The sequence below is a fragment of the Bubalus kerabau genome, chromosome 4, assembly GCF_029407905.1.
Source record: "Bubalus kerabau isolate K-KA32 ecotype Philippines breed swamp buffalo chromosome 4, PCC_UOA_SB_1v2, whole genome shotgun sequence".
NCBI lineage: Eukaryota > Metazoa > Chordata > Mammalia > Artiodactyla > Bovidae > Bubalus > Bubalus kerabau.
The window spans coordinates 173,331,474-173,346,211 of record NC_073627.1 but is presented as its reverse complement, the minus strand read 5'-3'; the positions used below and the strand labels follow the sequence as shown (position 1 = coordinate 173,346,211).

The following is a 14,738-nucleotide window of genomic DNA, read 5'->3' as shown; positions in this document are numbered from 1 at the left end:
CCCAGATGGCCAGGGTGACATCTATTAATAAAGTGAGGACCCTGGTGCTTGGCACCACACTCCTGAGTCTTCACCACCCTCTCTCTGCCTGACCTCCTGCTCACGGTCCTCTACCTCGATATTCCTTAAACAGATCTTTGGCTTCAGTGGGAACAGCAGGTGCTATCAAGCTCTAATCTTTCTAGAGTGGTTCAGGCGCCCCTTCCAGGTAGCCTTCCCAGACTTCCCCACTAGAAGGAACCTTCCCTGTGCTGGGCTCCCAGCACTCCCAGCACTGGGCACTCAGTGCATATGGCTGTCCATTCTGGTACATGTGCTGGGGACTACAGCAAGGGCTTTTCCATCCAGGGATCCACTCAGGGCAGCTGATCAGCCAGGGCTGACCTCAGTTGACTCAGGCGGGCACATGAATGAATGAATGAACGCTCAAAGGACAACCTGACTGCACCAAAACAAACTTTATTGATGCAACCAAGGGAACTGAGTTACAAAGGGTGAGCAGGGGGCTGTGGGTGGGCTCTCGTAGCCCCCAGGATCCTGGCCCAGTACTAGGACGCTTCTGTCTCCTTCTTCCTTTCCTCCTCGTGCTGCTTCTCCAGCGGCCCACACGCATCCTAGCGGGAGAAGACAGCACATGGCCAGGGAGGGGTGGGCTGGGCTGGGCAGGAGGCAGGGCCGGCTGAGCTCAGGAGACCAACGGGCCAGGCCTGGCAGCGGGCACGGAGCGGGGGTGAGGGGAGGGGCCGGCCAGAAAGAGACTCTGGGTCTTCGGAGGGGAATGAGCTCTGGACTGTGGCACCAGCCCACGCAGGGCTCCAGCTGGGTGACCATGGGCAGGTTATTTTCTCTCTCCATATCTCAGCTTATTCAGCACTGAAACAGAGGCTCAAACCCTCAACAACTGGCGTGTCTGAGCACTCACGCCCTGTCTGCCCTTCTGTTATCTCCTGGATTCCTCGCACCGTTTTGAAGATGATGAGGGGGAGGGTCAGGGCAGCCTGGGGCCTGTCCCCCGAGCCAGCGCGATGGGGGAGGTAGGCTGCTGGCCGCAGGACCAACTCCCGTGCCTGTGTTCATAAGCTCTTTTCTGAGGTTCCCGAAAATGGGGGGCGGTGATTTGTGCCGCTAGTGGTCATGGGAAATGACCTTCAGTGGCAGGCAGATGGAGATGTTTTGATTTTAATAATCGTGATAGTATTCCACGTATATCAAGAAAGGGTAGCCAGCTCATCAGCTCTGTGACTTCAGATAGTGCACAGGACAAGACCAAGTAAAGCCTTTCATTTAACACAGATTTAAAGGAAAGCATTAAGAGGACACAGAAAATTCTGTTATAGCAAAAATCGGGACAGCAGTCCTAGACTTGCGGTTGGGGTGACTCCAAAACCATAAGACCTATTGCCCGTCACACAGGCATTAGAGGCCTGGGGCGTGGCAGGCAGCAGCTGTAAATGATCATTCCCTGTACATACAAGGAATTCTCTTCTCCGTTTGCTGCAACTTGGCTCTGCTCTTCCCTCCCCTGTTAGGTTTTCCAATCCCCCCACGTGCTCCAGGCATCCTCTCTGATTTCCCAGTGACTCTTCCCTCCTGGACACTCATCCATCCCCCGGGGGTCCTTCAGGGAAGCCGGTGCTTGATCAGGAGGTCCTGTCTCGCTGTGAAGCCTTGACGGACAGCTCCCCTCTCTAGGCCTCTGAGGCTGCCCAAGGTGGGGCCACCCTCAGGGTGAGCACCACCCCATCCTCCTTGCACTCACCTTCTTCTCGTCGGTGTATGTGATTTCTGATTCCTGGATGCCTATGCACTTGATGACATCTAAGAACTCTTTCTTCTGCTCCTGGGTCACCTCCGGCTTGTCAGCTACAAGATGGACCAAGGGGACAGGTGGGGATGTGGGAGGCCTAAGTGGGAGGCCAGGGAGGGCTGGGGTTCTGGGGAACCTAGCCTGGGGAGTGGTGGTCCTGGGGTGAGGCTTGGGTGGAGTGGGGGTTTGGGACATCTACCATAGAAGGACACCCCCACATTCTTTGTGCCATTCCAGGAGGCAGCAAGCATGAAGGTCCTGAAGTGCTTGCTGAGCAGCAGGTCAGCAAAGTGTTCTCTGTCCGACTCTGAAAAAGAGAAGACTCTGGTGAGACCACGGGAAACCACACAGTTCCCCATCTCATGGGCTAGGAACAGGGATGTGCCCAAGGCCACACAGCCAGTCCAGGAAGGCCAGGGGTTCCCTGGGGCCACTGGTCCCGCGCTCCTGCCATGTGCCAGGCTCTGCACCGAGTGCCCTCCATGTGTACAATCTCAGGAGCCTCATGTGGACCATGGTTGTCAAGGCCTTTATCTCCCCATTTTACAGATGAGGAAACCAGACTCAGACAGGAGCCTCGGGGCTGCAAAGTGACATCTGTTCAATTTCACCAGCTCCTAGTGGGCGCCCTCTTTGCAGTGTTAGTGGGACGTGGGTGAAGCCACTGCCTGCCCCATACAGGCTCCCACCTTTAGCTCGCAGAAGATACGGAGTAACTGACTGAGACGTAGGACTAGAGCCAGCCTGGGGTTTAGATCCTAGTTCTAATTATAAGCTGTGTGACCTTGGGGAAACTCCTTGACATCTCAGTTTCTCTGTTTCCCCATCTGATCACTATAATGTCCTCCTAGGGTTGTTAGTGAGTATGAAGGGGATTAAATGTAAAGCACTTCGAACAGTGCCTGGCACACAGCAAGAACTTGAAAATGCTGACAGTTATTACTGATTATTTGCTGTGTGCAGGTGCAAGGACCGCAGAGATATAAGAAGTCCTCCGGGCCCCCTCCTTGAGGCTGGACAACCCACCATCTCCCCTCTCCATACAGCAGCCCTCCACCTGAAGGCTGGCTCTCACCAATTGTAGACAAGGTTCCATTCTGACGATAGATTTTTATGAAGCTGCAGTTGTAGACGCACTTGTCTGCACTACAGCCGGATAGAAGCAGGGAGAAAAACAGAAAGCGGTCAAAGAGAAGTGCTCGATCGCTCATCGCAGTCAACGAGTCAGATGACAATTAGAGTCAGTATCCACCCCCCCCCCCCCACCGCAATTCCATCAATGGGAAGGCTGAGGCTGAGGCCAGGAGGAAAGTTGGACTCGCTTAAGGATTTTCTGCAGCTGGGAGTGAAAGCCAGAAGCTGGGGCTGGTGGTGTGAGCTCTCACATGGTCTGGTACTCTCTGGCGATCAGCTTGTCCTCCGCGTGCCTGGGCTCAAAGTAAAAGAAAGCCGCCTGGATTGCTCTAGCCGACTCATTGTACTCGGGGTTTCGGAAAGCAGAGCCGATATAAAACCACTTGCCAGAGAGCTGGGGAGAAGCCAGGAATTGGTGATGGAGCCAAATCCTTGATAGTTAGCTGGGATGAGACAGCAGATCTCTGTCCCGTTTTTGCAAACAAGGAGACTGGGGCCCCGGATGAGGAGTGATCATACAAGAGCTCACTCAGGGAACCAGGTATCTCTCCAAATGCCCCCCCAGCCCCTGGGCAGCCGCTCCCCACCTAGGACAGAGTTGTTCCCTGCTGAGGGATCTTGCAAGTAGACATCTGAGTTTAGAGGCCGAGAAATGTCTCTGGAGGCTCATCAAAATTTCAGCCCAGGCCCCAGGAGAGAAAAGGGAGGTATCAGGAGGGCAAAGGAAAGCCCAGGGAGGGAAGCAGCTGCCCATGGTGCTCAGGGAGTCAGGCACTTACCAAGTCCATGGTGGCATTGGTAATGGGCGCCACCGTCATCAGGTTGGCACACTCGGGGCTCTGGGCATCGAGCAGGGGAAGGAGGCTCAGGACAGCGAGAGCCCAAAGCAGTGCCATGCTAAGACCAGGAGACACCTGCAGCCAAGCAAGCTGGGGGTTGGAAGACGTCAGTGACTTTTAAAGGAGCTGTGGGCGGGTCCCTAGGACCCAGTTGTGACACAATCCGGCACTCTTGTGAAATGTTTTGCACAAATCCTTCCGTCCTTCCTGCAAAGCCAGCTGTAGGTAAATCTTGCAAGCCTGGGTCTAATTTGGGTCCCTAACCTGGAGGAGTTACCAGGGTCCAAAGGTTTGGACCCGAGTGGTACTAGTTAATGTGTTTAGATAATGATCGAGGGGCCTGTAAACAAAGTCTCCTGTTTTCATTGAATTCCTGTTCTATTAAGCACCAAGACTTAAAGGTCAGTCAGTCAGTTCAGTCACTCAGTCATGTCCGACTCTGCGACCCCATGGACTGCAGCATGCCAGGCCTCCCTGTCCATCACCAACTCCTGGAGTTTACTCAAACTCAGGTCCATTGAGTCAGTGATGCCATCTAACCATCTCATCCTCTGTTGTCCCCTTCTTCTACCTTCAATCTTTCCCAGCATCAGGGTCTTTTCAAATGAGTCTTCGCATTTGGTGGCCAAAGTATTGGAGTTTTAGCTTCAACATCAGTCCTTCTAATGAACACCCAGGGCTGATCTCCTTTAGGATGGACTGGTTGGATCTCCTTGCAGTCCAAGGGCCTCTCAAGAGTCTTCTCCAGCACCACAGTTCAAAAGCATCAATTCTTCAGTGCTCAGCTTCCTTTATAGTCCAACTCTCTTAAAGGAACTGCTGTAAATCAAGTGCTGAAGGCAACTTAGAGAGTTCCCAGGAGAGTGTGGTGTATATGGGAATGAGTGGGGGAGGGATTTAGGGGTAGGAGGTATGGGCAAACATGGGATCAATCCCAAATGAGTGTGGGGACATCTGTGAAACAACAAAAATCCAGAGAGGCCCCAACTCAATCCTGGAGGCAGGGACATTTCCAAAAGAAAGGGACCTCTAAGTTGAATGTCTATTTCCAGTATTGAGTGAGTGAGTGAAAGTCGTTCAGTTGTATCTGACTTTTTTCGACTCTGTGGACTATACAGTCCGTAGAATTCTCCAGGCCAGAATACTGGAGTGGGTAGCCATTCCCTTTTCCTGGGGATCTTCCCAACCCACGGATCAAACCCAGGTCTCCCACACTGCAGACAGATTCTTTACCATCTGAGCCACCAGAGAAGCAAATGTATTGGGTTGGCCAAAAAGTTCACTCGAGTTTTTCCCTAGGATGTTACAAGAGATGAATGAATATTTTGGCCTATCTGATACTACTTAAACCGCCTCTCAGAGAAGGCGATGGCACCCCACTCCAGTACTCTTGCCTGGAAAATCCCATGGACGGAGGAGCCTGGTAGGCTGCAGTCCAGGGGGTCCTGAAGAGTTGGACACGACTGAGCAACTTCACTTTCACTTTTAATGCATTGGAGAAGGAAATGGCAACCCACTCCAGTGTTCTTGCTTGGAGAATCCCAGGGATGGGGGAGCCTGGTGGTCTGCTGTCTATGGAGTCGCACAGAGTCGGACACGACCGAAGCGACTTAGCAGCAGCAGCAGCAGCAACATCTGAAACAGGAAATGGTCCCTGTGTTTTCTCCACCCCCTGCTGGTTGAGCAGGGAGCTTGCCTTTCTTTTCACCCATATGTTCCCAGTCCTGGAACAGTGCCCAGCAAGGAGCAGACACTCAGTATAAACCATGGAATAAATAATTCCTCTGCTCATTTGCATTTCTATGTGATGGAGTCAAATCTTTATCTATATAAATAGATTTCAAAAATATTATTATGATAGGCTTACAATTTTGTATTCTTATTCATTTCATATATTTGCATAATTTTTCCTGTGTCTGTGTAGTCAGCGGTTGTAGTTTGAATGGATGAATAGTCTTCCATTCACTTCCTGGATTCTAACTTCCATAAACATGTCCTCTCTTTATACCTAGAGCATTTTATTTTATTTTTTTTTTCCAACTTTATTGAGACTTTATTTCCAACTTTATAGGCAGTTGCCTATAGCGTTTTAGATTGTGATTTTTCCTCTGAAGATATATCAGAGACCATCCAAATTTCTTTCAAGAGAAAGAAAAACATATGTCTTTAAAAATACAAGACTTTAGTGATATTTAAAAGCTCCCCCCAATAAATAAAAATAAATAGTCTTCCATTCACTTCCTGGATTCTAACTTCCATAAATATGTCCTCTCTTTATACCTAGAGCATTTTATTTTGTTTTTTTTTTTTCCAACTTTATTTCCAACTTTATAGGCAGTTGCCTATAGCGTTTTAGATTGTAATTTTTCCTCTGAAGATATATCAGAGACCATCCAAATTTCTTTCAAGAGAAAGAAAAACATATGTCTTTAAAAATACAAGACTTTAGTGATATTTAAAAGCTCCCCCCAATAAATAAAAATAAATAGCCCCCAAGCTACAAACAATTCAGGTATCTGTCAAAAGGAAAATGGAAACACAAACTGTGTTATTTTTATACAATGGAATAATACTTAGCAACAAAAAAAGAATGAACTGTGGATATATACAACAACATAAATGAATTTCAAAAACATGCTGAACGAAAGAAACCGGACTCAGGCTTCCCTGATGGTCCAGTGGTTCGGAGTCCACCTGCCAATTCAGGGAACATAGGTTCAATCCCTGGTCCAGGAAGATCCCACACGCAGTGGGACAAGTGAGCCCGTGTGCCACAAGTACTGAGCTCACTCTCTAGAGCTTGTGCTCTGCAACAGTGAGGAGCCCACACACCACAGGGAAGAGTAGCCCACACACCACTGGGAAGAGTAGCCCACACACCACAGGAAAGAGTAGCCCACACACCACTGGGAAGAGTAGCCCCTGCTCACTGCAATTAGAGAAAGCCCGTGAATGGCAGCGAAGACCCAGTGCAGCCATCCCCCCGCCAAAAAAAAAGAAAGGAGCTAGACTCAACAGCTTAGGGACTGGACTTCCCAGGTGGTCCAGTTGCTAAGACTCCATGCTCCTGATGAGCGGGCCCGGGTTCCATCCCTGGTCAGGGAACTAGATCCTACATTCCTCAGCTAAGCGTTCACAGGCCACACGAAATCCCGCACGCTGTAATTAAGATCCCAGCTGCTGCAGCTAACACTCGGTGCAGTCAAATAAATAAACATTAAAAAAAAAAAGAACTAACCCAGCACACAGACAGTGTGACTCCACTTAAATGAAGTTCTAGAACAGTCAAAACTAATGATAATGGTAGAAATCAGATCAGTGGTTGCCTTGGCAATTTGCCCAGGGACATGAGAGAACTTTTTGAAGTAGATGACCGTGTTCTATATTTTCATTCTGGTGGTGGTTACACACGTATTGATATGTACATTTGTGAAACTCTTTGAGCTGGAAATTGAAAACGTGTGAATTTTATTGTATGCTGTGCATGCTAAGTTGCTTCAGTCGTGTTCGATTCTTTGCAACCCCACGGACCTAGCCCACCAGGTTCCTCTGTCTATGCGATTCTCCAGGCAAGAACGCTGGAGTGGGTTGCCATGCCCTCCTCCAGGGGATCTTCCCCACCCACGGATCAAACCCATGTCTCCAGTGACTCCTGCATTGCAGTGACTCCTGCTTTGCAGGGGGTTTCTTTTACCATAGAGCCACTGGGGAAGCTCTTATTGTATGCCTAGTATACCTTAATTAAGTTGATTTAAAAAAAAAAAAAAAACTTCTCCCCCAAAAGAGAGAAAGCAAAACCATGATAAATCAAAAAGCACTTAACAACCTTTAATGCTGTACTGATATGGCAATGCAGAAATGAGTCTCTCCCTCCACATCCTTGTCAGAACTAGAATTTCCCTTCTTTTTCTGTTTTTATCAGCTCAGCTAGTGTCTTGAACTTGCATTGCTTTAACTGGAGTCTTGCAAATACGATTGGAACACTTCAGGAGGGAACAGTGCAGGTAAGGGAGAGGGTGATACAAGAAGGATCAAGACAGTCTATGTGACTGGAGCCTGTGATGGGGTCAGAGGGATGGAGGCTGATGCTGGGGGTGGTGCTCTGGTGGGAACCCAAGCTGCAGAGCATGGAAACCAGGCCAAGGAGTTTGCAGTGTCCTCTGAGGCACTGGGGAGAAACAGAAAGATTTTAAGTGAGGTGTGTGCGGAGGGGTAGTATCAGATTTGCCCTTTAGAGAGAGCCCACTGTCTGCAGTGAGAAGAACAGGGGACGGGGAGGACAAGCACAGGAGAACGAACTTGGCAGAGCAGCTGGGCAGTTGCAGTGGTCCAGGTGTGAGATGATGGAAGTGGGCAGTTTCAAGACACTATGTAAGGACATGCTGAATGCCATGTGGGCACACTGCTACCATCAGACCGGGGCCAGTGAGGTTCTTACCTAGAGCCCAGATCTTTCCAGGTCCCCACATATCACACACATGGACACACACACACACGTTCATGCAACAACACACAAGCACCTCTGTCACTTGGGATCTGCCGCCTGGTACTGGCACAGGGTGACCCATAACCCTAAATGCCTTCTGTCACAGCCAACCATGTTCAGAGCCCAGGGGAACAAGTCTTCCCATCTTCTGCTCTCTCCCTGAAACACCAGATGCTCTTCCCAAACACCCCGAGGTTTTGAAGGCGATGCTACTGCTGGCACGGGAGATAGCGGCAGGATTAGGACGGTCCGTGTGGCTGGAGCATGTGATGGGCTCAGAGTCATGGAGGCTGATGCCTTCATCCCTTCAGACCCACTTCCGAGTCCAGGGAAGATTTGAGTGGACTTAGAGGTAGTGAAACCTAGCAGGACCCTGCAAGGCCCTCCCAGGTAAAATAAAAACCCTCCATTTCTTGTTGATAGAAAAAAGGAGGGTGTGGTAGGAAGGCTTATGTCTCCTAGGCCTTCTCTGAGTTCCAAAGAGCAGGCTCAAGCAGTTAATGATTAGGACAACATGGACACAGGACTCCTAGTCCCTCCGGAAGGGATGTTGATAACGATTTGATGTTTATTTTTAAGTTGTTTTGCAGAAACTAGACCTACCTGTACCCAGGTGGAGGATGGGGACGACATCCTGACCACGAGCACGCAGACACCAGACTAGCTGGAAGCAGAAAGCTGATGATGGAGATTTCTGAAACAACTGTTGCTGTTACCTCCCCACCAACCAATCAGAAGAAGATTCACAAGCTGATCACGCATCCTACACCTCTCTCCTTTTCACCCTTCCTGCCTCTAAAAACCCTGTGCCCCAGCCAGCTAACCAGATGGACTTGAGACAGGTGTAAGTCTCCATTTTCCGTGTTGGCACCTCCTCGATTAGCTTTCTCTGCTCCAGACTCTGTCTCCATTTGACCTCCCTGTGTGTGGGGTGTACGAGCTTGGATCTGACTACAGAAAAAGACAGATTAATTAATTTTCTCATTCCTCCCTCTCTGCATAAAGGCCATACTTTCTTACCACATTAGCCCTTGCTTCCCAATAGTAACGAGAAACCACTTTTTTTTTTTTGCAACCTGTGGTTGGGGAGGCCCTCCTGAATTAGAACTAGGCAATATTTGCAACAGTTGCATGTGGTAGCCAAGAAATATTTTGCAATGTGAAATCATTCATGTTCCTCTTAAATTCATGTATAGGTAGATATAACACACATTAGGCATGGATCTGATTCTTGGCATCAGCAGCTCGAGGTTGAATGCTAGCATGGTGAATGATTTATAGCTTTACAAACTTTTGAACAAGCCTTAATCCATTGATTAAATTTCCCAAATGTTAATTTTAAAGAGTCAGTTTTATTTAAAAGCTTTTGATGTATAATGGTTAGTTATTTAGAACAGTGGTCTGTAGGCCTTCATTTGTTCATGCTCAAAAATGCTAGGGTCGCCCCCTGGGTGGGCGAAGGGTGAACAGGGAGGGCCAGTAAATGGCAGGACGCGGTCTTTCTTTTGTCCAGAGCAATTCAGCTCCGGCCTAACCTGCATGCCTCCTGAAGCAAACCATAGATAGTGAGTGTGATACACAGTAAGTGCCCTGCACACGAAGCTGCAAGTTGTGAACGTGTGTTCCATCAGCATCAGGCGTGAAGTTGCAGCTTGCCCTCCATCTCCTAAGATCCTTCAGCTCTACCATCTCCCACCTCTTCTCACCCTCCAGTCAGTAACTCTTGGCTGTTCACTCGACGCCAGCCCCTGTATGCCAGCTGTTGTACTGTATTACTGTACTTTTCAAGGTACTGTGCTGTAAGATTAGAAATGTTTTATTTTTTGTGTTTTTTTTAAGTATTATTTGTGTGAAAAGTAATATAAACCTACTACAGTACAGTACTATACAGCCAATCGTGTTAGCTGAGTACCTAGGCTCACTTTGTTGGATTTACGAATATACCAGACTTACAAAGGCACTCTCTGAACAGACCTCATTTGTATGTAGGGGACTGACTGTAATAAGAAACATGTACTTGATCTCTACCTCCATTTCTGGTAACACAGGTCATAAAAACTCCTGGGATCTCCAAAGTGATACTTGTCTTTTTGTAGACGAATGAGATGTCCCTTGGCTGGGGGTTCCTGGATACACTCAGAATGGGGACCGACTTTGTGATTAGAGGATTGAAATTTTCAGCTCCACCCCTTCATCTCTGGGAAGGGAACTGGTGCTGGAGATTGTCTTGGTCACTAATGACGAACAATGATTTAATCAGCCATGCCCAGGTAAGGGTGCTTTCAGTGAAGTCAGAGCTGGGACATGTGGAGGTGCTGGGTAGGTGGCCGATCCAAAGAAGGCATGGAAGTCCTGTGCTCTTTCCCACATACCTTGCCCTGGGCATCACTGTTATCTGACTATTCCTGAATTGTATCCTTTTATACTAAACTGGTAATCTAGTAAGTAAATGATCTTCTGAATTCTCTGAGCTGTTCTAATAAATGGTCAAACCCAAAGAAGGGGTTATGGGAGTCTGTGATTTAAAGCTGGTGAGTTGGACGCACAGGGGACAACCTGGACTTGTGATTGCCATTGCATTGGGGACAGTCTTGTAGGTCTGAGCCCTTAACCTGCAGGATCTGATGTTCACCCTGATTAGTGTTGAAACTGAGTCCCCCTAAATCCAAGTGTCCTTACCAAGTTTATGATGAATCTATCTATCCAAACGTTTATTTCCTTTCTTGTTCAACCCATTTCCCTCATAACTGAGGGGTATCAAAGAAAAGGGGAGAATGAAACTGAGCAGGACCCTGCAAGGTCTTTGCACCTTTCTAAGCCTTTCCTTGAGTTCCAAAGAGCAGGCTTAAGCAGTCAGTAAGTGGGACAATATAGATGCAGGACTCCTAGTCCCTCCGGAAGGGATGTAGATAGCAATCTGATGGTTGTCTTTGAGTTGTTCTGCAGAAACTAAGACCTGTACCCCGGTGGAAGATGGGGACGACATGCTGACCACAAGCCTGTAGACCCTAGACTAGTTGAAACCAGAAGGTTTATGATCAAGATTTCTGAAACATCCCCCTGTTACCCCACCACCAACAAATCAGAAGAAGGTCCATGAACTGATCTCGCATCCTAAGAGCCTCTCCCCTAACACTTTCTTTTAAAACCCTTGCTGAACGCCGTTGGGGAGCTCTAGTCTTTTGAGCATGAGTTGCCCATTCCTCTCACTTGGTGCCTGCAATAAATGCTGGACTTTGCTTCACCACAACGCAGTGTCAGTAGACTGGCTTTGCTGTGTATGTGGCAAGCAGACCCAAGTTTGGTTCTGTAAGAGTATCAGAACTGAACTGAATTGTAGGATACCCAGTTGGTGTCTTGGGCTTCCCAAGTGTACAGTGGTAAAGAACCCACCTGCCAGTGCAGGGGACACAGAGGACACAAGTTCAATCCCCGGATCAGGAAGATGCCCTGGAGAAGGATATAGCCACCCACTCCAGTATTCTTGCCTGGAGAATCCCATGGACAGAGGAGCCTGGTGGGCTACAGTCCATGGGGTTGCAAAGAGTTGGACATGACTGAGTGACTAAGTACATGCAGTTGGTGTCTGGAAAGTCAGAGAATTGCTTGGTGTGGGAGAAAATCCACACACTTTGTGGCCAGAAGTATGTGAGCAGAGGAGAGAGAAATGAAAATTTCCCTTCCAGGGAGTAAGTGGAATGCCTCCCCTGGGAAGGAGTGAGTGGTCCTCACCCTTCTCACCCCCAGGCTGCCCCTTGTGGCAGGGGGGTGTGTGTCTCACTCTCCTCCCAAGAGGCCATCCAAGTAGTTTCTCCAAGCACACCCAGCACTCATCCTCACACAGAACAATTTTCTCCACCTTTTTATTAATACATTTCAAGGATGGTTTGGAACCTCCATGAACTGAGGTCTTCAGCAGCCCTCCCCAGCCTGCCCTTCCATCTGTCCCTGGCACAATGTCAAGAGAAGTCTGGCAGGAAAGAGACAGAAGAGCAATCAGAGCAGAGTAGGGTGCTGGTAAAGGAGTTGTCCTGGTTTTCTTGTTGTTCAATTGCTAAGTCATGTCCGACTCTTTGTAACCTCATGGACTGCAGCCTGCCAGGCTTTCCCAGCCCTCACCATCTCCCGGAGTTTGCCCAAGTTCATGTCCACTGAATCAGTGATGTCATACAACCATCTTGTCCTCTGTCGCCCACGTCTCCTTCTGCCTTCAATCCTTCCCAGCTTCAGGGTCTTTTCCAGTGAGTCAGTTGTTTGTATCAGGTGGCCAAACTACTGGAGCTTCAGCTTCAGCATCAGTCCTTTCAAAGACTATTCGGGGTTGATTTCCTTTAAAATTGACTGGTTTGATCTTGCTGTCCAAGGGGTTCTCAAGAGTCTTCTCCAGCACCACAGTTTGAAAGCATCAATTTTTTTGGCGCTCAGCCTTCTTTATTGTCCAGCTCTCACATTTATACATGACTACTGAAAAGACCATAGCCTTGACTATATGGACCTTTGTTGGCAAAGGGATGCCTTTGCTTTTTAACACACTTCTAGGTTTGTCATAGCTTTCTTGACAAGAAGCAACCATCTTCTAATTTCACGGCTGCAGTCACCAACCACAGTGATTTCAGAGCCCAGGAAGAGGAAATTCGTCACTGCTTCCAACTTTTCCCCTTCTATTTGCCATGAAGTTATGGGACCAGATATCCTAGTTTTGCCACTTGCTAACTGTGGGACCTTGGGCAAGTTATCTAACTTCTCCTGTCTCAGTTTCCCTGGCTGTAAAGTGGGGATAATAGTAATAAATTCTACTCATTGGATTGTTATGTGCATTCAGTCTGTTCACATTTAGATGAACTAGATATTAGATGAAACAAACTTGCTTCTAAGGGTTCTCCTATTATAATAATCATCACCATCTGTTTAATGAGAAGTGGGGTGGTGAGGAAGGAAAGACAGACTCCTGCATTATATAAATTCTTCAGTAGATAGCAAGTTACAACCCCCTTCTCAAGATACCAACATGCAAAAATATGTCTCGATTCGATTCACCAAATATCTCCCCACCCCGCATTAGATACATGAGAAAACCAGTGACCTGGGCCAGGAAGATGCCCTGAAGAAGAAACTGGCAACTCACTCCAGTACTCTTGTCTGAAAAATCCCATGGACAGAGGAGCCTGCAGGGCTACAGTCCATGGGGTTGCAAAGAGTTGAACACGACTTAGTGACTAACATACACGCAGAGGGCTAAGGTGACATGGTGAAAAGGTGAGGTTTCAATAACCAGGGAGAGGCACCACTCTGAAATGATTCACTGCCTAAGAAAACCACTTTATACGTATTTCTGGCCATTTTATACAAGCCAAGGCTAAGCTCTGTGTCTGACAACTATTATGTGACCTGCATGAGCCACCACAAAACTACACCAGCAGAACAAACAGTCTGAATTAAGAACTTTGAGTCTGGACTGAGGAAATACCCCCCAAATATTTGCCTAAGTCCAGATCCTGTTTTGTGATCTTGGGCAACTTATGTAACCTCTTTGGACTTTAGCTCCCTCATTGGAAGAGCCAGGGCGATAACACGTGTCTCTGAGACAGTGCGTGAGGTGAACACAGGTCACATTCCACATAGCTCCTGGTTCACAGAAAGTGTGCAAGGAATTGTAACCACTGTTATTTTGAAAGGTGTTCATAGGGGTTGAACCATATGAAAACTGTGGACTTTAGAGATCAAAAAAAAAAAAAAGTTGAATATCATTCCATTTCACCTGGTTCATCCAACTATTGTATTAATAGGACAATCACCTGCTCTGTGGTTGGCAAGCAGGGAAAGACATGTCACCCCTTTTTTGCTGGGGAAAAATAGAGGCCCAGAGAGAATGATTTGCCCAGGGCCACGTGACAGTCAGAAAGCTGAGACTGGAATCCACCTGCCAGCCTCCCCTCCTTCTCTCCTGTCCCTCTCTCACTTACCCAGCACCAGGCTGCTGGTCATTGTGAAATATGGCTGTCCTTGGCTAAGGCTTGATTCGCTGGGGACAGAGTGAATGCAAGCCTGGGCTTTCCCCTGGGGATGTCCTCCTTAGCTGTGTTAGGAAGAGTTGTCTTCTGTCCCTGACACTTTCTACTTTCCACCTGCCCTTGCTGGGAACAAGCTGGCCCCATTTCACTGGCTTCCCTGGTCAGGTCACAGAGGCCTCCTGGAAGGGAGCCTGTGCCCAGGGTGCTGAGCAGCATAGCTTTAGCATAACTCCTCTTCTCTTTTCCCTCTGGCCCTTCTTCCTGCCTCTCTCACCCTTTGTGTCTTCATGGCTGATGACTCTCTGGAACACAGACTGGGTCGCCCCTCTGACCTGTCCTTTCAGTTCTGTCAGTTGCCCCTGGACAGCGCCGCTCGAGTGCCCCTTCACAGCACAGACTCCATCTGGCCAACACAAACCCTGCTCTCCTGTACAAACCTGTGGCTTGTCCTATTCCTAACC

The 14,738-nt window shown here is 48.3% G+C and overlaps 1 protein-coding gene across 1 annotated transcript; it reads right to left on the bottom strand.

The window, feature by feature from the left end:
- Positions 1–548: 548 nt before the first annotated feature.
- On the bottom strand, positions 549–3,837 carry LOC129651787 (alpha-1-acid glycoprotein). The gene is made up of 6 exons (XM_055580354.1): positions 3,721–3,837; positions 3,193–3,335; positions 2,883–2,953; positions 2,007–2,114; positions 1,760–1,863; positions 549–614 (listed from the first exon to the last, which is right to left on the bottom strand). The coding sequence occupies exons 1-6, from the start codon at positions 3,835–3,837 to the stop codon at positions 549–551; spliced, it is 609 nt and encodes a 202-aa protein (XP_055436329.1).
- Between the last annotated feature and the right edge of the window lie 10,901 nt (positions 3,838–14,738).